We start from the raw sequence: 25330 nt of genomic DNA, 5'->3' as shown, positions 1-25330 counted from the left end.
AAATGTTCGTCGGTAAATGAGATGGATCAGATTTTTTCATCTTGGTGTTTTCTCTTTCGTGTGAGTTCCACACGTTCACTCTACGGTGCTGTTTACCTTCTGTGATGCGCGAGCTGATGACGTCGCGTCATCATCATCACTACTTCACGTCAAGACGAGTTAACTTTTTTTCTTCTCAACTTTGTGTGGAAAAATGCGGGGATTATGCGGCCTTTTGATAAATATGCGGCCTTTTAAAAATCTGCGCCATTTTGCAGTAAATTCTGCGAGGGTCTAAATAGGGGCTGCTCCATTTTCCCATGGATTATCAATGCGGCTACGCGAGTTGTTAGGCACTTCAAACAGAACCCATGAAGGCATTCATCTTCTCGATTAAGGATCAGTTAGCCAGGGGCTCGCAAAATATTCTTATATGCAGGGGTGCACATAACTTTTTTAGTGAGTTACTCAGATGAGTACCAGGAGACAGCGTTCGGTACTCACGCCACACAAAGTGTGGTGTTAATAAGTGCAGTCTTCCTCACTGTCCTCCTCAGTGTCTCCTTCACTGTCCTCTAGTTCCTCTTCTTGCATGGTAGATGATGAAGATGCTGCAGATGCACCTCTCCGTCTCTGTTTAAGCCTCCAATTAGCTTTCTCCAAAACTTGTTGCCAAAACTGTGAAGTCCTTGCATTTCCTGAGGCCAAGTTGAAGGATCAAATACTAAGAAATTATCACATGACTTGAAGTCATATCGGATTTCAGATGTGGGAAGTTACGAAGTACACTTCTTCAAATACTGTACTTAGGTACAATTTTGAGATTCTTGTACTTTACTTGAGTATTTCTATTTTATGCTACTTTGTTCTTCTACTCCTCTACAGTTCAGAGGTAAATTATGTACTTTTACTCCACTACATGTTTTTAATACCTTTAGTTACTTCACAGATCTGGGTGAATGATGTGAAATATAATCAAGTGTTAAATCAGACTTTAGTTCCACCTGGAGTAAATCCACAAGCTACGCTGCAGTACAAAAGTAATTCAAACTAGCTGCACCTTTACCAGCTTTGAGAACACTTTAATGATCAATCATTATAAAACATATCATATGTTATTCTGAAATGGACCAATCTGCACAATGACTACTTTTACTGTCGCGACTTTAACTATATTTTGATGATCATACTTTTCTACTTTTCCTTGAGTAACATTATGAATTCCTACACAAGAGATTAGTACTTCTTCCACCTCTGTCTGATTTCAAACTCTTCCATTAACACCCTAAGTTTGCACCTGTGTGTTTTGCTCCACCTTGTTGTAAATAAAACTGCAGCAGCTTGACCACGGCGCGCGAACGTTGTGATCAGCTGATTTGGCGCAGTTCTCCAGTGTGTGCGCGGGGCACAGAGTGTGCACAGGGGAGTCTCCCTCAGCAGCCATTTGACATAGTTTTGGTGCAATTATGTTGTTCATACATACCAAAGTTAACAAGAAACCCGTCTGTGCACACGGTGAACAACTCTGTCATGCGGTGATCTAAGCCTCTGCTTCACAGGTCCGTCGGTTATGGCCTGCGCGGGTCGGCTCAATGTTATCAGTACAATAAAGTCCGGAGATTTTTGCAGGGAGCGAAACGCCAAAGTGGCTGCCTAATGTATTTTGGTGTTTTTGACAGTAGTTTACTCCATTGAGAGTTGACAAGAAACAGGTGTAGACCAAATATGTGTTCTGTTTTGATGACCTATCAGGTACGCAAAGGCGCGCAGTGACAAAAGTGACGTTACGAATTTCTGATTTTTTTCCGCGCATGCGTACCAGTTATGTACACCCCTGCTTATATGAGCATCCCTAGTTTTACAAATGTACGTTTTGTAAGTGTTTGTCTACTTTGAGTTGCTCAGAAAATGGTGGTCTACGTTGGTAACTTTCATTTTTTGTGATGTTTTATAGTTCAGAGATTATTTGTATAGATTTAAACATAAGGGAAAATTGCAGTCACATTTCTTGACTACAGCTGTATTTACTACAGTGGCTGGATTTTCGCTTAATTTGAACCTAAGGTTGACATAGCAGAAGCTGCTTGTGTCATACCACATTGCTGGCCACAGTATTGTAAGAGCGCCCTCTGCTGGTCAGGCTATATGGTGACAATTTCTTAGTTGCAAAAAGGCGGAGTATAATTGTTTCATAAAAAAAAAAAAAAAGAGTACAACGGGAAAAAAGTGTTACCTTCTACATGTTTGCGTACTGTCCACACAGCATTAGGGTTACCGGGCAGCTCAGACACAGCCATCTCTGATACCTGATAGAGATGGACAGAACGTGGAGAAAGAAGTAAAAGGAGTTTAGTGTTCATCAAATATCACATTATGAAAGTTGGTGCAGTAAACAACCAGTAATTGATTGGTTTGTAATCAACTTACAGCGGGGAAAGCGCATTATGTAAAAACACATTTTCTGTGCTGAAATCAGAGCAATCGAAAAACTCTTCAGTTTTAAATCAGAGAAGAGACATGAACATACTCATCACTTTTTCAGACAGCTGTGTGTACGTGCGTCTATTATTTAATGTTACATGTTATTATAATAATAATAATAAATTATATTTCTATAGCGCTTTTCTTGAACCCAAAGACGCTTTTATGACGCTATTATGTAGTTGTGTGTTTGGTGTGTACCTCCAGTCCATGTCTAAGGACCCTCAGAGTAGACCGTGGTCCTCGTCCACAGGCAACGTACAACTGTGGTGTATCTTCATTGGCCAAATCAGCAATCTGTCAAAAACAGGAGGGAAGTAGACAATGAGCCAGGAAACAAAGACACCAATCAAAAAAGTCTTCAGAGGCCTGTACTATGAAGCAGGATTTTCGCTAAGCCGGCTAACTTCAGGAAAAACTCGGGGTTTCCGGTCTTACGACGCTGGTTCTCTTTTTAGCGGGCTAGAGCTCCATGGTAACTTATGCTGTGCGGCTAACCTGCCCCGGAGCAGGTTAGGTTGCAGACTAAGGGGTCAACTCAGTGAAAGCACTGCCTGCTGACCAATCAGAGCTCAGTGTGCAGAGTTTAAAGCGATCAAGTCATATTACAGGATAAAGGAAATACAGAAAAGCTGCCGTTGCAGGAAAGACGGCCGGCAAAAATCAAAGACTGTTTGAACGTGAAAATGAATAGAATATCCCCCCCCATCTTCAGAGCAATCTGACTATTATAACATTAGCGTTAAGAAAGCTTAATTAAATATCTGCCACAACATAAGTAACCGAATCAAAGTAACAGTGCAGTCTGCGGCATATCACATCCTTATCTGAGTCAGCTGAGCCGTATCTGGCCGTGCAACACTTACAGTGTCACATACTGTATGCAGAAGTATTATTTTAAGCAACACATTGAGTTGACGAAATACTCGAGTCAAATGTAATTAAAGTCAGATCGTGTCTTAGACGGGGCAGTGATATCATAAACCTGTTAATGTTTCAAACACTTGTTCTGTTACCAGCTGTATTCACCTTGCAGGTGCAGCTATGTGGCTTTTATCCTGGATAAAGTGTTTAAGTCATGGATGTTTAAAGTTTAACTTCTTCATATTTGAATAATATTAAAGTTCACTTTTCATTCAGGAAGTATGACGCGCTGCGCTGTCAGTGAGCTTGTCTATGTTTGTGATTGGTCGAATGCTCCAAATACCACCCCTTTCATGTGAACGCGCACCGAACTAGATAGGACACGGCTGGCTTGAGCGATCCACTTGATAACCCGCGTCGTAGTACCGTTTAGCGAGAGCGCGTATGTTTTGGATTAGGCCAACCGGCTAACTCAAACATATCCAGGTTAGGTTGAACCAGCTTCGTAGTACAGGCCTCAGGTAGAGTAATACGGCTCTCTGTATGGGCGCAAGTGCACGCTAATGTAACAGGCCCCGCTATGCAGGGCGCGATGACAGATAGTATTCCTGCAAAACAGGAGAAATGATGAACAACCAAATTCTTAGCTGCTCATTTGGCGGGTCTTGCCAGAATGGCAAGCCAACGGCAGCTCCATCTCCACATCAGTCCGTTTACGGCATGCGCAAATCACAACAAACCCCTTTATGGCAGTCTTACCCTGCCATCTACTGCCCATTGTTAAACAGGTTTCTAAAATGATATTAAATATAAATGGAATCAGCTTCCAGTTTGTGTTCGGACGGCAGACACCCTATCCGTTTTTAAGAGTGCACTTTAGACCTTCCTTTTTGATAAAGCTTATAGTTAGGGCTGATTAGATTCAGCCCCTAGTTTTGCTGATATCGGCTTAGTTTGTCGGGGGACATCTTACTTCTTCCTTCTCTCTGTCTATACCTGTGTACTCTCATGTTCCGATTAACCCAGCTTCCCCAAATGTCTTTCTTTTTGGTGTCTATATACGCCGGGATCCGGAGTCATGGATGATCCTGCGGTCCTGTGTCATGGATCGCGAGTCCTGGATCTTGAGTCGTGGCTGTGGTCCTGGATCATAAGTCCTGGATGGATATGCTCGTGGATTCATCTTCCTATTATACACACATGCATTTCCAAACATTCGGACTACCTATGTTGCAAATGTATTATCTTTTCAATTTACACACGGCATCTATTGCACGTCTGTCCGTCCTGGGAGAGGGATCCCTCCTCTGTTGCTCTCCCTGAGGTTTCTCCCATTTTTCCCTTTAAACTGTGGGTTTTCTCTGGAAGGTTTTCCTTGTACGATGTGAGGGTGTAAGGACAGAGGGTGTCGTATTGTCATACTGATATTCTGTACAAACTGTGAAGTCCACTGAGACAAATGTAACATTTGTGATATTGGGCTATATAAATAAACATTGATTGATTGATTGAAATATGCGTATACTGCTTAGAAAACCAAGGTGGTGCAGAGCACGTGAAATGTCTTGTAATGCACGAGTCAACACGTTCCATGCTCTTTTGAGAAATCTGATGTACAAATTCATCTGTCGATTGAATGTTACTCATAACTCTGTCATTATGCTGCTTTCAAATCCGTGTCTCAGTGCTGTACGACACCAGTCACCTCTGTGGAAACATTGGTATAACTGCCTTTTTAAATTTATATTTGAGTGATGTTTGTCTTGTAATAATGTACCAAGAGTCTCTTTAAATAAAGATGATGATGATGAACATAAAATTGTGATCACACACTTTGTGTGGGTCACGCTAACACACTAACCTGACAGGTCATGATGGGGGATAAGTTCTCCTGTTCGTCCACCAGCACGAGGTTCTTGAGGGGGCGGGGCTGGAAGAAGAAGGTGTCTCCCTCCTCCAGGGGCATTGCAGAGGAGAACTCGGGCTCCTCGTCATCGTCACCCAAGTGAGCAATCTGGTAAAGGTAACTAAAGGGAAAAAAAGTTGCACATTATGAGAAAAATAGAAAAGCAAAAAAATGAAAGAGAAAAATTCTGAATGGTTGTAAGTTATAGTCTTACAAAAGTAACAGACATTATCATAAAAAAAGTTAAGACGGACTTAATTCTGACAATTTACTTACTGGTTGCCAAATTCTGAAGACACAAACAAGAAGCCAGTCTTCAGGACACACATGGCTGTTGCCACGGGGATTGTGTCAAAGTATTTCAGCCGGATTTCTGTGACCTGAGAAATAACACAAAGCCCTTATAAACATACAGATTTAAGGTAAAACAATAAAAAAGTATTCACTAAATTAATCCAGAGGTTTTAATTTATTTTGTGAAGATATGTGTGGTATTACAATTATGCTTCATCGGGTGAAAATGCATTGTACTACAGGGTTTGTCTCACTCTAAAATTGACCAAAGAATTAGTCACATAAAGAAGTGGGTATGCATCCAATCTTTATCTTTCCTCACCATTTCCTCATCTGTTTCCAGCGTAACCTTGAAGATGTCTCCCTGCTCAGTTTGGGCCAGGAAGAAGAACATGGACTTGGTCTTGTGAGTTGCTGAGCAGACAAAAATCATGCCGCGCTCCGGGTCATCCAGGTCGTTCTGCAGGATGGAAGAGATTAGGAAAAGGAGAAGAGTCAAATAAATGTGCATGCAGAGAAAAAAAGAAAGAAGACCAAACACAGCTTCCAAAAAAAGAGTAAAAAAGGAAATTATAGGGCTGTATTATTAGTAAATCACTACTTAAATGATATCCTGAATTAGAAAAGAGAAGAGACCAAGAGAAGTTTCACATCTTGTTGCCATGCTGTAGGAAGTTGTAGTGAAATAGACTCAACAAAACTAGCAATGGATAGTTTATTGTGTAACATGTATAGAGTTCTTTTGTTTCTATTGTTAAGACTCACCCTGCGTCGCGGGATGGGACAGCGGATGTCAGGCTGGTCTCCAAAGTTCTTGTAGGTGATGTAGTTTTCGGAACAAATCAGAACTCCACTGGGACCATCCGAACCACCAGGAACTAAAGAGAGGAGTGTTTAGTGACCTAGGCTATTTTTTTAAATCATGAGGACTGCGGTGAAAACAGCTGGAATCCTTAAGCAGTATGTGCTCCGTGTTCGAATCCAAGGTCTCCTATTCCTACTTTAACTTGCCCCTGAATGTGGGGGTGCTGAGATCAGAGGTGTTTAATCTTTCTCCATTGTAAGTCAGAGAAGAGACATGACAAACTCATCATATCAACAACAGTTTTATATGGGTTTAAATGATGGTTTATCCAACAGGCCAGCCAGAACTCTAAATAGATTCTTCTAGAAACAAACGTTGCATTTTCTAAATAGACCAATTTTATCCCTAGAGTGCAAACCACATGGTCCAAAATGCTCACCAGTGATGAGAAAGTTTCCATGCTCTTCCAAAGCCTCACTGTACTTTCGCACCACGTGATTCAACCCGAGGTCCAGCTCGTAAAAGGTGAGCGTCTGTTGCGTGTTGGCGGCAGCTTCTCCTGTCGGGTCACTGTCAGCCTCCTAGAAAAAAGAAAATAACACGCGGGATGAGGAGGAGTTCGGAAAAAAGTGTAAAAATTAGGCCATTGTTACGCTCAGTATACAAACTATGCGAGTGGTAGTTGATTTTAATGAAACAAGAAGGTAAAAAGAAAATCTTACAGCATCAGTTTAGTCAGCAATATTTGTTAAAAGTAGGCATTGAACTTGTGTGCTGAGATCAGAGAGGTTCAATCTTTCTCCAGAGATAGTCAGAGAAGAGACATGAGAATCTCATCATGTCTGCAACACAGGCCACTGGGCGTTATCTTATAAAGGCTTAACCTTGACTTTTCACGACCTTACCTCATAGTCCATCTCCAGGCAGGCAAACATGGGGTTTTCAAAGCCGACGTCGACTCCCACTACGTGGTACACCAGTGTGTTGGCTTTGTGGGCTTCCAGTGGAGAGGAAATGGTGAGCCTCGCAGCTGCATCTCTGTTCAGAATATAAACCAGCTTCTGTTTCTCTGTCGCTCCTAAACAGGGGAGAGAAATATTGCATGGTAAAGTCTTATTCTACTTAGATCAAGGTTCAGGGATGCAAAGTCATCAGGTATTAAAAAGGTGACAATGATTTAGCTGCACCTTTACCTGCTTTGAGATCAGATTAATACATCAATAATCATGTATTTTTGGTACTTTATGTAGATTTTGACACTAATACTTTGGTACATTTACATGGGTAACTTTTTGATTTCAGGACTTTTACTTGTAACATTTTTCCTACACTCTGGTACTTCCACACGATCTGAATACTTCTCCCAACTCTCATTATAGCAGGGGTGGAGAACCTGCGGCCCCTGGGCCGTATACGGCTCGCGAGACAATATGGTACGGCCCTCGAGGTAATTTATAAACACAAGCAAAAAATTAAAAAATTTAAGAAATCTAGACTGCAAAAAAACAAGCGAGTGCCTGTTTTTCCTGGCCAAGGTCAGGGTCCTTGAACACAACAGAAACCTAACGTGTCATCACGTGGTATATGTCTCTTCTGATAGGGGTGCAGTTCTAACGGAGAGCACCAGAACGCGGCTCCGGCACTTCCAAAAATTGCAGTACCCATAAGGAGCCGTACACATGCCGCAGTTTTTGCGTGGCTGTGTCTTTAGTTGAAAGCCCAGTGGCGATCTGTTCATCCGTCATTCTGATCATACAGTCAATAACTTTGTTGTTATTAGCATCTGGTTAGCTAGCTATGCTAACGAATATAAGAATCTTTTTCTCCAACCAGTGAGGTAAAGGCACATATGTACATGATCATTATAGTTACAAAAAAATAAGAGAATAAAGTTAACAGGTATTAAATACTATATGACGGTAAAAAAAAAGTTGTTATTAATAAACAAGAATACAGTTTGAAAGGGTGATTTGTAAAATATCCATAAAGAAAAAATAAATCTGCTTACAGTTCTGTTTCATATGGGTGTTGAGAGATGTATCCATAGATCTCTTAATGTTGCTCTCAAAGTGCACCAGATTCACTTCAACATTTAAAAAAAAATCTTCCCGGGGGAGCATGACCCCGGACCCCCCTAGAGGAGGTTAGGTCCCCCCACCACTTAAATCATGTCCACATGGATAGGAAACTAAATACATTTGCACACATCTTGTGTCCATATCTTTCTGTTTTGGCTGTCATGTCACAACCGTGCACGTGCATGGATACGTGAGTCATGGTACGATATCTGGATTAAGAGGTTGCTTTTTCTTTGCACAGCATGAAAGAAAGGCGAAATTAATGGGCTGTGATTTTATTATTTTTAAGCAGAGGTCAATAATTTGTACGGCCCTCAGAGGATGTTGGAAAAATTGAAATGGCCCTTGAGAGGAAAAAGGTTCCCTACCCCTGGTTTATACCCTTAACATAGAATTTAAACATATCAATATTGACATGTGATGGCACGTAACATTATGCCAATGAAAAAATCAATTACAAAACGAAGGCTAAAGCTAACGTTAGAAGCCAATGACAATGTATGCTAGATAGCTAAACGATTTATTAAATAATATTGCGAAAGAGTCACTTTGAAACATTCACTGCACATCACGCTTTGCAGCTCCGAGAGCGAGTATCCGAGCGACCTGTTCTAACAGTTTCAACTTTATCCCTTATCCGGCTCGGGACGCCCTGAACGCGAGCCGAGGGCGTCCACAAATATGAATAATTCGAGAGAAGATAGATAGTTTTTATCGCTTGAAATAACGAAAAGGAAAAAGGTAAGTGTTCTGAATTTGAACATTCACATTTTTTTAAAATTTTTATTTCGAATAGGTAAATTCGGAGCAAAACAATTCAGATACATGATTTTCAAAGTAATTATTTTCAATGCTATAAATTCGGTGTCTGATCAAATTAAAAATACTTCTGTCTCTTGTTTGCTTCCATACGGTACACTGTGAGCTGGCTCAGTGGAGTGGGGTCTGCGAGACACCGCGGAACTCAGCCTGGGCACACAAACTCCCAGCCAGGCTGGGGGTGTGTGTGTGTGTGTGTGTGTGTGTGTGTGTGGTGTGTGTGTGTGTGTGTGTGTGTTTGTGTGTGTGTCCAGGCTGAGTTCCGTGGTGTCTCGCAGACGGCCACTGGGCTCACAGGGAAGGGGGGGGGGTTGGGGGGGGGGCAGGAGCTCCAACAAGCCGTTTAGGACAGAGAGTGAATACACATACTATACAGAGATGCTGTATGAGAAACCAATGTGAGTTTGGAAAATTGCACAATGTACAGTGGGGCAAAAAAGTATTTAGTCAGCCACCAATTGTGCAAGTTCTCCCACTTAAAAAGATGAGGCCTGTAATTTTCATCCTAGGTATACCTCAACTATGAGAGACAAAATGAGAAAAACAAAATGCAGAAAATCACCGTCTGATTTTTAAAGAATTTATTTGCAAATTATGGTGGAAAATAAGTATTTGGTCAATAACAAAAGTTCATCTCAATACTTTGTTATATACCCTTTGTTGGCAATGACAGAGGTCAAATGTTTTCTGTAAGTCTTCACAAGGTTTTCACACACTGTTGCTGCTATTTTGGCCCATTCCTCCATGCAGATCTCCTCTAGAGCAGTGATGTTTTGGGGCTGTCGCTGGGCAACACGGACTTTCAACTCCCTCCAAAGATTTTCTATGGGGTTGAGATCTGGAGACTGGCTAGGCCACTCCAGGACCTAGAAATGCTTCTTACGAAGCCACTCCTTCGTTTCCCGGGCGGTGTGTTTGGGATCATTGTCATGCTGAAAGACCCAGCCACGTTTCATCTTCAATGCCCTTGCTGATGGAAGGAGGTTGTCACTCAAAATCTCACGATACATGGCCCCATTCATTCTTTCCTTTACACGGATCAGTCGTCCTGGTCCCTTTGCAGAAAAACAGCCCCAAAGCATGATGTTTCCACCCCCATGTTTCACAGTAGGTATGGTGTTCTTTGGATGCAACTCAGCATTCTTTCTCCTCCAAACACATCTAGTTGAGTTTTTACCAAAGAGTTCTATTTTGGTTTCATCTGACCATATGACATTCTCCCAATCCTTTTCTGGATCATCTAAATCAGGGGTCACCAAACTACGGCCCGGGGGCCGGATCCGGCCCGCCACCCCCCTTTGACCGGCCCCCACCCCCTCTGCCCCCCACTACTTGAACCGGCCCTATGAGGCAAATCCCCAAAAGTCGTCATGGCTTATTTTTTTTCAAATTGATTTTTGGAAAATAATAACATGTCTGCGTTTGGTATTTTGTTGATTTGGTTTCAGTTAAAACAATTATATTTAGTTATAAAATAAAATGCACTATATTTGCCGAATTGTCGTCACCCGACATCTTGGAGATCAAGTGAGTGACAGACAACGCACGTGTAGAGAACTGTCAGTGTTCAGGACAGCAAAAATGGCTAACATTAAACGAAAAGTTGATAGAGAGTGCAGAATTTTCAAAGAACAGTGGAACAACGACAATTTTTTTGTTCAGTATAAGGACCGTGCCGTTTGCATTATCTGTAAAGAGAGTGTGGCGGTTTTCAAGGAATATAATCTTCGTCGTCACCACGAAACCCGCCACAGTGACTTTGCTAGCTTGCGAGGGCAAGCAAGAGCAGACAGAATTCGCAGAATGAAAGGCGGACTGGCAGCACAACAACAAACATTCATTCGCCAAACCCAGGTAAACCACGCTGCTGTTCGAGCTAGCTTCAAGGTAGCTCACATACTAGCTACCCATGGGAAGCCCTTCACTGATGGGGACTTTGTAAAAAAATGCATCCTTGCTGTGGCCGAGGAGGTGTGTCCCGACAAGAGAGAGGCAGTCAACGGTGTGAGTCTCTCCGCGACTACTATGACCAGGCGAGTAGAAGAATTGGGGGACAACGTTTATGAGCAGCTGAACGAGAAAGCGTCACAATTCAAGTTTTTTGCTTTGGCCATGGATGAGAGCAATGATGTGCAGGACACAGCACAACTGCTCATTTTTATTCGTGGGATTAGCGAAAGCTTTGAAGTGTCTGAGGAGCTGGCAGCACTAAAAAGCCTCAAAGGAACTACAACAGGAGAGGATATTTTTGTCCAAGTGTGCAAAACAATGGAAGAGTTGGGTCTAGACTGGTGTAAATTTGCCAGCATCACTACGGATGGCGCACCTAGTATGGTTGGCACGACAAGGGGGCTAGTAGGGCGCTTGAACAGCGAATTCGAGGAACGAGCTCTCACCCCCCCACTACAAGTCCACTGTCTGATTCACCAGCAAGCCCTATGCTGCAAAGTTTTGAAGTGGGCGTCTGTTATGAAGGTGGTTGTGCACTGTGTCAACTACATCCGAAAAAATGGTGTGAAACACAGACAGTTCCAGGCCTTCCTCTCCGAGCTTGAGTCTGCCTACGAGGATGTGCTGTACTACACAGAAATCCGGTGGTTAAGCCGAGGCAAAGTGTTGCGCCGTTTCTATGACCTGCTACCCAAAATCAACACCTTCCTGCAGTCTAAAGGTGAAACGGTACGAGAGCTGACCGAGCCAGAATGGAAATGGGACCTCGCATTTTTAACAGATGTGACTGAAATGTTGAACCACCTTAACGTGCAGCTCCAAGGCAAAGGGAAGCTAATCAGTGACCTGTATTCCCACATCAAAGCGTTCGAGGTCAAACTAGTGCTGCTTGTGAGACATGTCGAAAAGCTGGACTTTACGCATCTCCCTGCCACCCAGAGCTACTGCGCTGAGAAACCACCTGTCCCGTTCCCAGTCGAAAAGTGCAAGGATGCACTGGAAATGCTGCAGGGGCAGTTCAGTGTGCGGTTCCGTGAGCTTCATGTCAACGGTAAAGCAATACGTTTGTTCCATAACCCCTTTGCTGCCGACATAAATGATGCCCATCCCTCTCTTCAGTTTGAACTAGCCGAGTTGCAGAAAATCCTTAAAGATGCGTTCAAGCCTGACAGTCTCATTGAGTTCTATGCTTCGCTCCCAGGGGAAACATACCCAAACATCAAACAGCATGCAATGAAGATGTCCACAGTTTTTGGCAGCACCTACATCTGTGAGCAAACCTTTTCCCGCATGAAGCAAACCAAGAATACAACAAGGAACAGACTCACAGATAAACACTTGCATCAGACCTTGAGACTGGCTACCACTAGACTGCAACCAGACATTGAACTTCTCATCAGCCAGAAGCAAACACACAGTTCACACTGATACGGTAAGCACACTGATTTTAACAATTACTGATTTTAATTGCTATAAATATGAAATGTGAAGGCTCTTTTTAATTTGCTACATATGTTGTAAAATTATGTCACAGAGAAAAGCAGACAGCAGCATGTCTTGCCATTTACTGAATATGGTGCTTCTTGTGTTCAATCCGTCATCCCTCCATGCCAGGGCTCCAGAAGACACTCTGAAGTGAGGAGAGGAGATTGCTGTTGCTGATCCCATCCCAAAGACAGCACAATTCATCAACAAGTACAAATCCAGCTCACCTACATATAGGCTACTGATTTTGATTGCCATTATTCTGTATTATTGTTGTGCTTTAGTTTTGAGCCTACACTGCTCATGTCCTTTTAACCTTGACCTAAACAAAATGTTAACTGAACATGCTCACCTGGATAGGCATAAGAGTTGGCTAGTTTTATTAGCCTACTCATGTTATTATAATTTTGATGTTTTTTATTTATTTTATAGGCCTATTTATTTGACCTTTATTAAGTGCTGCACACAATTATTATTATTATTATTATTATTATCATCATCAGGCCTACCTATAATTTATAATTTTGAACTCACCTTTGCCAGTGTCAATCACCTCAACTAGGCAGATGTTTCTTACCTTGACAGCTTTGATGTTATTTTTATTAGAAAACAAATAAATGGAATATCTGTGGTATTTCAAATTAAAGCAAAGTGTGAAGACTCAGTTGCTACTTTTGTAAACCACTAGTAAAGATGGTAAACAAATATGTGACAGGAATCAAGTGTTGATAAAGTAGTGTGGAAGTAGTAGTGGGGATGGCGGTGCCGGGCTAGTAATCTCTTCTACACAATGAGCTGACTCGGCCCCGGCCCCCCATCACAGTCAGGAACAATAATGTGGCCCCCAGAGAAAAAAGTTTGGTGACCCCTGATCTAAATGCTCTCGAGCAAACTTCAGACGGGCCTGGACATGTACTGGCTTAAGCAGGGGGACAAGTCTGGCACTGCAGGATTTGAGTCCCTGGTGGCTTAGTTTGTTACTGATGGTAGCCTTTGTTACTTTGGTCCCAGCTCTCTGCAGGTCATTGACTAGGTCCCCCCGTGTGGTTCTGGGATTTTTGCTCGTTCTTGTGATGATTTTGACCCCACGGGGTGAGATCTTGCGAGGAGCCCCAGATCGAGGGAGATTATCAGTGGTCTTGTATGTCTTCCATTTTCTAGTAATTGCTCCCATAGTTGATTTCTTCACACCAAGCTGCTTACCTATTGCAGATTCAGTCTTCCCAGCCTGGTGCAGGTCCACAATTTTGTTTCTGGTGTCCTTTGACAGCTCTTTGGTCTTGGCCATAGTGGAGTTTGGAGTGTGACTGTTTGAGGTTGTGGACAGATGTCTTTTATACTGATAACGAGTTCAAACAGGTGCCATTAATACAGTTAACAAGTGGAGGACAGAGGAGGCTCTTAAAGAAGAAGTCACAGGTCTGTGAGAGCCAGAAATCTTGTTTGTCTGTAGGTGACCAAATACTTATTTTCCACCATAATTTGCAAATAAATTCTTTAAAAATCAGACAATGTGATGTTCTGTATTTTTTTTTCTCCTTTTGTCTCATAGTTGAGGTATACCCAGGATGAAAATTATAGGCCTCTCTCATCTTTTTAAGTGGGAGAACTTGCATGATTGGTGGCTGACTAAATACTTTTTTGCCCCACTGTAAATGTATTTTATTATACCTCAACAATGGAATTATGATCAGTAGAAATGGCCATGACATGGGACCTTTAAAATATTGAGTTCTTCATACCTATCATCACAGCTCTGCCTTTTGGGTCCACGGCCAGGAACTGTCCGGGGACGATGCGTCTGCAGCCACTCTTTCCAAAGGTTTCCTGGTGGATCTTCTCAAACATGTTTTTTGATGGATGATATTCCAGGATGACAATACGTCCACTGTCACTACCAATAACAATGTAGTCTGTAAACATACAAGAACACACATAAACAAAACAATTTAACAAAAGATAGTAAATTCAGTTAAAGAATGTGCTTCCACTAAGCCTTTATCAATGTATATACAATTTGTAAGGTCATAAATGTAAACGTTGGATCTCTGGAAAGAGAGAGAAATGTTTCCCCTTCAGTGAGTGAATGTGAAACCAGTAGCTAACTAGGCACATATGCAATTCTATTTCATTAAAAAGTATTCCTCTAACGCAGCGTCCACACGGTGGCATGCGTTGAAGCTTGCCGGCGGGCGTGTATGAAGCTCAACAACCAATCACATGAATCTCCCGCCCCGGACACACAAGCACGCGGTTTGATTGGCTAGAGCTTGTACTGGCATATGATTTGATTGGCTGACGCTTCTGTCGAAGCTTCAAAAGTTGAACATTGCTCAACTTTTGAAGCGAGCAACACGAAGCTCCCACAATGCAGTTCGGCAAAGTGTGACGTCACCCCATTCAAAGTGAATGGGCAGAAGCGTTGAAGCTTCAACGCATGCCGCCGTGTGGACGGGCCGTCAGGGTGTCCTTACTATAGAGTCCATGTTTTGCTACGTACCTTTGGTTCCTCCGGTGAGTCTGAAGGCCATCAGGGATCTGACGATACCAAACACCTCCACTGTGAGCAGAGTGTGAACCTTTCCCGTGTTGGCATCTGGCCGCAATAATTCTATGATCTTTCCCCTGGAAACAACGATCTCCTGCATCTTGGTTCCTACCAAGATGAACAAAGTATTTTCAGCATTCAGCATGCGTCCGCCATGTATACATATAGTAATTGGAGGCTAGATATGGCAAAGCAAGTAAAATGACAGGCATAGAGGATATGTGCAGAATGATGGACAGGCAACCTACCCAAATGGATAGGAGAATGAACTAGGACGCTTATTTAAAAACTAAAACAGAAACTGATGCAAAGAGAGGTCTATTTTACACATATTATATTCAGTTATCAGACAACTCTGTCCCCCATGGACTCAGACATCTGGATCATTTTAAGGTCAAGTGTTTTGCTCTAGAATGATTGATTCAAGGAGAAGCCATGTATTGTACTTCTAGTCCATACATTTTAAGTGTTGGGAAATGCAGAAACCCAAAAACGAAAAGAAGGCAACTAACCTGAAAAGTTCCCATGGATGGCATGAGTGATGCCAGTGGCACGCTGCAGGGTGATGTTGTACAGAAACATGGCTCCCTTTCTGTGGTTTTCCCACCAGGATCCTCAGGGGCTGCAAAAAGAGCACTAAGCCCAGCTCAAAACTGTAGAGAAAGAAGGAAGTTTGAGTCCAAAAGGTAATATCTTCATTAATATTATAACAGTTGAATTCAAGTGGAGTGTTTTAAATGATACTTTACAATGTGTTGACTTTAAAAGTGACATGTAAACTAAAATTAATTTAATAACATTAATAACATTTGAGGAAGTAGAACGGTATTCAAAATACTTGGGTTCCCAAAACAAAATCATTGTTATAGCATAGCCGTTAACAGTGAGTTAAAAATGTGCTGAACACAAACTTAAGTGTTGCTTTCAGTTTAATACATGCATATAACCGACAAGCAATGCTAACGTTAGCTTAGCAGAGTGGCTACGAACTTTACGCTAAGCGAGACCTCGTAATCAATGTTTACAGTTGTTTTCAAATTAGCTCCTTCGTTGCAAAGCCAATGAAGCACCATTGTACCCATCTTTACCCTCGACACTTAAAGTTGGCGAAAACTGTGTACGCAGTTAGCCCATATAGCTCACTTATTGACATGCATTCAACGGACTGAGAGCCCATTCATAGAAAGCGCCACTTTTTCCCGACGCTATCGTTTCTTTTAGGGCTATATTACTTAAGGCCGTGCACACTTCACACACATACAACCCCCATCTGAATAAGAAAAGGCTGTAGAATTGTACAATACAATATTTACCGGCGTTTTATCTATGATGTTTCAGATTTCAGATGGATAAAGTATCATTTGTACTAACAATTTCCATTAAACTCAACGATGAGCCGCCGTTTGTGGGTCCTTCGTCAGTCAATAGTAAGTCGTCATGAGAGGTGGTCTACACAGTGCCTGATAGACATTTCAAATATGCTGTAATAACACCACATTTCCAACAGGTGGCGACACAGACCTGAAGAAAGTATCAGAGAACAGGAAGAGGATATTTCATGAACAGAAAAAGGCATTTCTTACATGTCTGAAAATAGTATTTTTCATAATTTGTTTACAATTCAATATTTGGTATTATTTCACCCTTCATACCCTACTGACCAACTCATTTGATAATACATTGAAGAGCTGTTATTGCACTATAGGGAGAGTGGGGTAATTTGTGCCAAGGGGCAAGTATTGCCACCCCTGTTATCTAGAAAACCATAGAAGAAGTTGGTCATGTGACCACATATTTTTGAAGAGGCATCCATTTCAATCATCCTGCAAAGAAGGGAGACACATGGCTTGAGAGGTAAGCACATTTAAGTTCAAAAAACAATTTTTTGCCCTCCAAAGTAACATTTTTATGATCAAGGTTTTTTGATTGCTGTGTTTGAACAATTTATTTTGAAAACAGTTCACACATGTTTTAGTGCTTTCGTAAGCTACACCATGAGTCTATACAGTTAGCATGATGCTAGCTCAAAACAGCTGGGGGATGCATTTTTTTCAAAATGGTGGGCTTGGGGTGATTTGTGCCAAAGGGCCTGCAACTTATGATTATTTACTATATATTACTTTATTGTATTTTATTGTTATTGTACATTGTATTCTTACTAGTGATGGCAAAATGAAGCTTTGAACCACTTGGACAATTGTGTCGGAAATAGGTTCATTTCTCGAAGCTTCAGTTACAGCGACCTCTCCTGGCGAAGTGCAAGGCTGCAGTGGTTTTAACGCATCTTTGCCTTGAAAAATATTCGATACACACACACACACTAAGACTGAATATCATGTTCTATTTGCAATTAAAGATTGATAATTGGGTTATTGAGAAGAGACTCGAGAGTGCTTGACATTTACTTGGGCGGAGAGGGCCTTTTATCAGTTATTAAAGTATTACAATTAAAAGTTGAACTATTCCGAGCTTTGAACCAGCTGCGCGGAGGATATCGCCGCATCCTAGCCGCCGGCTCTATCCACTGGGCTATCAATTCCTTAGACCATCAAAGTGTTTTTATATTACTGATTGTCTTTTTGTTCACAACTTCTCCACATTTCGAAGTGTTTCACGAGCCAGAACGACCTATTTATCTTCCTGGCTTGCTCTATAATGATCCAATTAAAATACAATGCCAACAACAACTCAACAGCAACAATGCAAACTACGACAACAACCCACACATTGCGCATTATTTAGAGTGGTTATAAAGTGTTGAAGCGCTCAAATGTGAAACTGTTTCAACCTGTCACCTGTCAGAATCGAGACGAGGCAGTGCATTGAATCACCTGATTGGACGGCGAACCAGTGAGTTGATTCATTCAGGAAATGAAGCAGTTGCTGGTTCGGACGTCACATGTCACGTGATTTGAAGCAGTTGCTGCTTCGGACGTCACATGTCACGTGATTTGAAGCAAGCTTCGAAGCACTGCTTCTATGGAATAGGAAGTCCAGGGTTGAAGCTCCGTTCGAAGCTTCAGTGTCAAACTGCCATCACTAATTCTTACATTTGATCACTAAAACTATGTGACATTCTTAATTTTAGACCAAAATCCATCATGCCACGCAAATACAAAAGGAAGACAGACAGGGTTTCAACTCCTCTTGAGGAGTTGGAAAGAGCAGTGAAAGAGGTGCAACAGGGGAAGACCATACGTCAGGTTGGAAAGGAGATGAAGATCTGCAGGATGACCATAAAAAGATATATGGATAAGAAAAAAATAGGAGAAGTAACAAAGCCAGGCTATGAAAGAACAGCAGTCGCCAAACGAGTCTTCAATGAGAACATGGAGAAAGAGCTGGCTGACCATATTAAGACACTAGCAGCAATGTTTCATGGCATAGGTGTCATGAAATGCCGTGAACTGGCTTTTGAGTTCTCACAAAGAAATAGCATTGACATGCCTGCCAGCTGGACCAGAGACGAAAAAGCAGGTTAGATCAAGTATAGGCTATTGGATAGTTATTTGGAGCGGATAGCTTCAACTTATCTGAATGTAAACTGCAATGTGCTGATAAACTTTTAACCTTTTCTAGGACCTGATTGGTTCAACGCCTTTAAAGCACGCTACCATTTGGCATGCCGCGTTCCTGAAGCAACCTCTCTTGGAAGAGCTACTGCCTTTAATAAGCACAACGTGGGGGAGTTCTTTGATAATCTCTCTAAAGTGATGGACAGGTAACGTAATAATCATCTGGCTTTGACATGCTGATATGATCACATGAACACTCCGAGCCCCCCCCCCTCTCTCTTTCTCTCACACACACACTATCTCTCTCTCTCTCTCTCTCTCTCTCTCTCTCTCACACACACACCCCCTGACTAGGTAGCCTGGCAGCCTGGCGAGAGGGCACAGCATCTCTAGAGGGTCTTCTGTCCTCGGCAGCAGAGTTGACATTTACACACACAGCCACATCCAAGTATGTTAAAACTGCTTTAAACGTCTCTGATCATCAGCACTACCTTTTATTTCATTTCAGGTACAGCTTCCCTCCACACATGATGTACAACATGGATGAAACTGGTGTGACGACATTGCAGACACCCAAGCAGGTTGTCACAGAGAAAGGGAAGAAACAAGTGGGTTCAGTAACATCTGCTGAAAGAGGAGAGCTCGTCACTGTGGCCTGTGCAGTACGCCACTGGAAATGCAGTCCCACCCATGTTCATTTTCCCGCGTGTCCGCTTCAAGGACAGCCTCCTCAATGGATCACCAGCAGGTTCCATTGTTCATTGTACAAAGTCTGGATGGATGAATGAAAACGCCTTCCTCATCTTCCTGAAGCACTTCATTCCTGCTCATACCCAGTCCTGCTCATTCTGGACAACCATGAGTCTCACATCTCACTCAAGTCAGTGACAATTGCTAAAGAGAATGGGGTCATTATGCTCACCCTGCCACCTCACACCTCACACCGCTTGCAACCATTAGACAAAACTGTCTATGGACCACTCAAAACTATAACCGAGCGATGGATGGGTGGATGCGATCACATCCTGGGCGAACCGTATCGATCTATGAGGTCTCGGAACTTGTGAAGCATGCGTTCCTCTCTGCAATGTCACCAACAAACATAACCTCAGGTTTCAGAGCAACAGGCATATACCCTTTCAACAGGGACATCTTCCCGGAAGAAGACTATGCACCATCAATGGTGACAGACAGGGCAAATCCAGAAGATGAACCCAGTGCCACTGCTGACCTGCCTGGACAAGAGCCCTCCACCAGTGCAGCTGCTCACCTGCCTGGACCATCTCATGAGCCAACACATGTCACAGGTATTTAAAAAAAAGTCTGGTAGGCAGTGGCGGTTCTACGGGATGGCACACGGTGGCAGCTGCCACCTCAGAAAAATGCCTTGCCACCGCCTTGTTTTGAAAGAAAAGTTGTGGCTCATCGGACATTTATGAGAGAAAATCTCTAATGTCCGAGTGCAAGTGAATGCAGCACAAGACGCAAGCCTTGTAACCAAAAACTAAAATGGCATTCATTTTTTAAATATGTCGTGGAGTAATAGATTTTTTTTTTTTTCTTCTCAAGAGAGTACCAGAATGTGTATTTTATGTTAGTATTTCAAAAAATCTCCCAGACCCCCTGCAGGGGTTGGGTTTTCAGCATGTCAACTCTTTCACCTGTGGGGAAATTGCAGGATTGGCTCCAGGTCACCTTTTTTATTTACTACAAGACAAATGTGCCTTTTTATTTCATACAGTTCAACTTGAATTGAGACAGGGAAATAATCTAAACCTCACGCGTGGTGTTTCACTGTCAAGGGGAGCGTGTATGTAATTACATTGCAAATACTGACTTGAGCCCCACCATTGTATGGGTTAGCCCTACCACAGATTACCCAACAAAAACACTCTGGCGCCGCAACTGTTTGCCGTTTACAATGACAGAGAAGTTTGGCTGTACTCAGCATTGAATCAAAACGCACCATAGCTTTAAATCTTAATAAGTTTGTGTGGCGTTTTGCTGATCAAGATGGTAATCACCACATTCAGCTGTTATAGGCATGCCAACTTGATGCTCTGCTCACGGATGAGTCGATGAGAATAATAAACTGTTTAAGAAGATGACCTTACATGTGTATAATATGTTTCTTCTTTGTGGGGGTCTGCCCCCAAAAAACAGTTTCAAGTCCTGAGAAAGTCGAATAAGACGGTGTGTAAAACTACACTGCCCAGCCAAAAAAAAGTAACCACTTTGATTTAACTAGGCGAGTAGGTAAGGACTTTCCACTGGATAATAACTGCAGCGATGTATGTTTTAGCTGAATACACGTTTTTTTTTAACCCAAATTGATGCAGTTATTCACTTCTTTAATGTTTGTTCTTTCTGATGTAAAGTCAAGGTTGTAACTATTTGCAATGAAGTTGTCGGGCGCTGAACTGTTCCTTTGATTCTTTAAGTAAAGTAGTAATTACTGGTCTTTCAAATTTGAAGGAGGGTGAGCAAGCATCTTGAGGAACGTTCATCATTAACTCCTCCAAAATATATAGTTTATTTAATAATAAATGAATATGTGAATCATAACAGTGATTGACAGCTGATAGGAATAATATGATTGTTAATATTATCATATTCATTCAGACAAACATTGATGAGACAGTTAACTAATGTACTTATTGCAGCAGTCTGCATATTTGGTACCCCTGCTGGTCTAAGAGTGAAACCAACTCATTCAGTTAAAATTCATTAAATTACGTGTGCCACCTTATATATTTATATTTAAGGCTTTACTGATGTGCCACAATAAAGTCACCTAATGTTATTGAGTTAGAATATCAATATTGTGGCTTTCCAAGTTAGCATTGATTGATATGACTGCGATTAAATCAGCATACTTCTGCCAGGGGATGCCACCCCTGAAATTCTCCTGCCACCCTCTTGCCACCCCATGAATATTTGTCTAGATCCGCCCCTGCTGGTAGGCCAATAGTGGCGGTGCGCATAGTGGCATGGCTCAGGCTTACCCTCCACCTGACCACGTAATCTTGTTGTTCCCTGTGTTCAATGACAATAAAGTTCCTTTCCTTTCCTTGAAGCAGATCCAGACCCAGGAGAGCCACCTGCCACTCTGACAAATCCCGAGCACTTATCAAGTGACAAATCTGGTTCTTCTGCTCACTTGGGTTATGTGTCTCCAGAAGTCATTCTTCCCTTGCCAAAAGCCACAGAAAGAAAAAAAAATTGTAAGAAATAAAGTGAAAACAAGAATCGTGACCGACACACCTGAGAAGATGGAGTTGGAGAAGGCTCACAAAGAAAAAGAATGAAAGAGAGAAGAAAAGGGCTCTGAAAGCTGCAAATCAAACCAAAACCAAGAAGAAAACAGCTGTGTACAGTAGCTCAGAAGAAAGCTCCACCACCAATGATGAGGCAGAAGATGGCCTGGAGAAGACACACAGCAGAGAAAAGGAACGGGCTGAAAAGAAGAAAAGGAGTGGAAATAAGAAGGGGGCTCTGAAAGGGTCAAAACCAACCAAGCCCAAAAAGAAAGTGCTCTCCAGTAGCTCAGAAGAGAGTGACTTTCCGATTCCACTTAGCGATGCCACTCATTATGAGAGTTCAGATGTCCAGAGTGATGATGATGGTGACAAGGATCTGTCTGCTGGTGACTTTGTCATTGTGAAGTTTGCAGGTAAAAAATCCAAATCCTATAACTATGTTGGATTGGTGGAGAATGTTGAAGGTGACTAGATCAGTGCAAAATTTCTCAAGCAAAGTTGTAAGAGGTCTGTTGATAGAAAGCCCATCTTCACATTTAGAGAGAATGATGAAGGGGTCATCCCTAGAGGTGATGTGTTCAAGAAACGGCCCATACCACAAAAACTTGGTGGTACAGCCAGAAGGGAGTATAAGTTCACATTCCCCTCCAGCATTGACAAGTGGGATGTTCAGTAGTATGCCGAATCTGTGAAGAGATTCAGATGCAGATGATTTGCAGATGATTAGGTGCTCATTTTGGAATTTTAATTTTGTTCCGAGTATGTGCTCATGTGGCGCTAGGCCTTGTTTAAGCAAATTGGCCACACCACAAAACTTGGTGGTACAGCCAGAAGGGAACAGAAGTTCATATTTCCCTGCAGCATTGGACAAGTAGGATGTTAGGTGTTCATAGGCCTTGTTATAGAAAAGTGGCCTTTGATGTTGTTAAAACTTTAAATAAACATTAAATAAATCATTTTGTATTGAATTTGTCTTGCTTTTATATAGCATTATTGTTTGTGAGATTAAAATGATCTGTTTTACTTCAATTATCAATGGCACAATTTACGCCAGTGTATTGTCTCTAATGGCAAAACCTACCCCGCACCGGGGGCAAGTTGTGCCACAAAACCACTTTTTTTTCTAAAGCTATATTTCTCAAACAATTTATTTAAGATCCGAAGTGATTGTTCCCAGGGATGCACAACATCCTAAACTATATGTACATATTTTAGTTGGAGGCATTACTATAATCCCCTTTCTTTAAAGGCACTTTAAGTAAAAATGTGCACTACTTACCCCACCCTCCCTACGCCATCTATGCAAATGCATGTCATGCAGCCAAACTCATTTTAAAATTCAAAAGAAAACTAGCTTATTTAAAATATTGTTATTAGTAGTTGTTTCAGTAAATTTGTCAAACGTGATCAAACTGTGCACAAAACTAAAGCAAGTTCATCAAATGGTTCAGCCCACATAAATCATACCACTGAGTGCAAACATGATAGCTTCATTAAAATGTTGTGTTAAGATGATACAGATCATTCAATTTGGTCTGATAGTGTATTCCGTTTTCTCAACATTCAAAAACTGCATTCAATGGGTTAAGCAGCTTTTGTCTCCCCGTCTTGATAATCGGTAATCTTCAGGATGGTTTGGTAGCCTACTTATGATTGTCCAAAAGCACAGCTGACGCTGATGTCTGGGAATGAACACTGTGCATACTTACAAACACATGCACGCAAGCGCACACAAACGCACACACACCATTATAGTGGTAAGGTGGACTGTTGAAACGCTTCTTTGACTTTTCACTGCTATCATGGCCTTAGTACTATTTGGATTGGATGTAGCCTACTCTAAGAAGACTACCAGTCTTTTTGACAATACTTAATATCGGCCCTGATGGATCCTCAGTTTCATGGTCCATTTAATGTGCTCAAGGAACCACAAAATGAAAACTGAGCAAAATTCTGTTCTCAACCTACTGAGCAATTGGGTAATCTTACTGGAAACCTTTGCATTAGTGCAATGTGGAATTTGATGAAATGTATTTTTGAAATGTAACTAATATTGAGATTAGAGGAAAGTAAGGAGAAATGGAGAAAGAATAATGTCTACCTCACCCTCAGTCTCTGGTAACGTGGTGATGTGTTCCAATTTGTTGATAAAAGCCTAACCATTATTACTTTTGTTCAAAGATGCTACTTTTCTTGACTATTGCAATAATGTAAATTATGTGTAAATACTGCAAGCTTTAAAAGGATTTGCATTCATCAAGAATGCATAGAGAGGCATCATCATTACCACAACATGGCCCTGAGAGATGAGTGAATTCTGTGCTGAAAATATCAAGGGGATGAAGTGAGTTAAAGTGGGTTCCATTTCTTCATGATCACTGCTGATAAGGGAGCCCCAATCTCGTGCGATCAACCATTATTGCACCTGGCTAGAGTATAGGAAAACAATGATTATATAATTAAACCATTTTAAATAATCATAACAATGTTAAAAGGTGGACCTTTTTGGTGCAACAATGGAGTCAGAGTTCGTGTTGTGGCTTTGCTCTTCTGAATATCTTTTTTGAGGAATTTATTCAAACGATACAATAAAGATGGGGAGGTCACTTTACTAGGAGGTTATATCTGTTAAATTACAGTTTTTCTCTATCGCTAAAGCCACTATTTAGAATCAAAATTCCTTTCATCAAACCAACAGCACAGCCATCGAAACAGAAAACCATTTCTCTACAACAGTATACCATTTATCATTGATATCACACAAAATGCAGATGCTAAGCAGTGTTTTGCAAAACAGATCACACAATTCTCTAACTGAAGTTACAATTCTCTACACAAACATGACAAATCTTTTGTGTAACTCATGTCTACAAAACAAAATAATCTTCTCACAGTGGATAACACTTACTCCTCATAAACTTAGACCATAGCTACACTAATTGACACTTGATGTGCAAAATATTAACACTTGTTATCAGTCAATCACCCCATTGAAAAAGGTAACTGCATGGAATGTACTGTATACCTTACACTAATGATGTTACATTGAAAACATTTACATGACAGAATTTGCATGACTGTACTTAAAATATATTTTTTAATGGTGCCGGTAAAGCTATAATAGTGTTGATATGACTTGCATAGCTCTTTGAGATGTTCATATGGGGAGGATTAGCTATAGTTGATAGTAGAGCAATACATTTTTACAGTCAGTAATTGTGGTCTTTTCCTTTTTGCACATTGAGAAATGTTTTCTTTTGGAGAAGGTATCTGGTTTTGGAAGGGGTATTTTTAGTTTTGAGTGCCTTAGAGCAATTTGCAAGAAATGTATATTGTTATGGTAGAA

At 41.5% G+C, this 25330-nt stretch overlaps 1 protein-coding gene and 1 long non-coding RNA gene across 3 annotated transcripts in view; one reads left to right on the top strand and one right to left on the bottom strand.

The window, feature by feature from the left end:
• sf3b3 (splicing factor 3b, subunit 3) overlaps positions 1 to 16677 on the bottom strand; it is a 46866-nt gene extending 30189 nt beyond the window's left edge. The window contains 12 exon segments of the mRNA XM_079682854.1: positions 2213 to 2285; positions 2662 to 2757; positions 5186 to 5351; positions 5507 to 5610; positions 5847 to 5984; positions 6290 to 6402; positions 6769 to 6910; positions 7235 to 7407; positions 14404 to 14574; positions 15162 to 15317; positions 15722 to 15862; positions 16523 to 16677. Coding sequence (XP_079538980.1) covers positions 2213 to 2285; positions 2662 to 2757; positions 5186 to 5351; positions 5507 to 5610; positions 5847 to 5984; positions 6290 to 6402; positions 6769 to 6910; positions 7235 to 7407; positions 14404 to 14574; positions 15162 to 15317; positions 15722 to 15791 — 1402 coding nt within the window. The 5' untranslated portion in view covers positions 15792 to 15862; positions 16523 to 16677.
• A 355-nt stretch (positions 16678 to 17032) lies between these two features.
• Positions 17033 to 22921, top strand: LOC307040225. Of its 2 annotated transcripts, XR_013808450.1 has the most exons (4): positions 17033 to 17063; positions 18789 to 18930; positions 19233 to 20031; positions 21802 to 22921. It is a non-coding gene; the product is annotated as an uncharacterized lncRNA (long non-coding RNA). The 2 variants fall into 2 exon arrangements; XR_013808451.1 differs by lacking the exon at positions 17033 to 17063 and having other exon boundaries at positions 17664 to 18930.
• Positions 22922 to 25330: the final 2409 nt, after the last annotated feature.

This window comes from Notothenia rossii, assembly GCF_949606895.1.
Source record: "Notothenia rossii genome assembly, chromosome: 5".
Classification (NCBI taxonomy): domain Eukaryota; kingdom Metazoa; phylum Chordata; class Actinopteri; order Perciformes; family Nototheniidae; genus Notothenia; species Notothenia rossii.
This window is presented reverse-complemented; position numbering and strand designations above follow the sequence as displayed.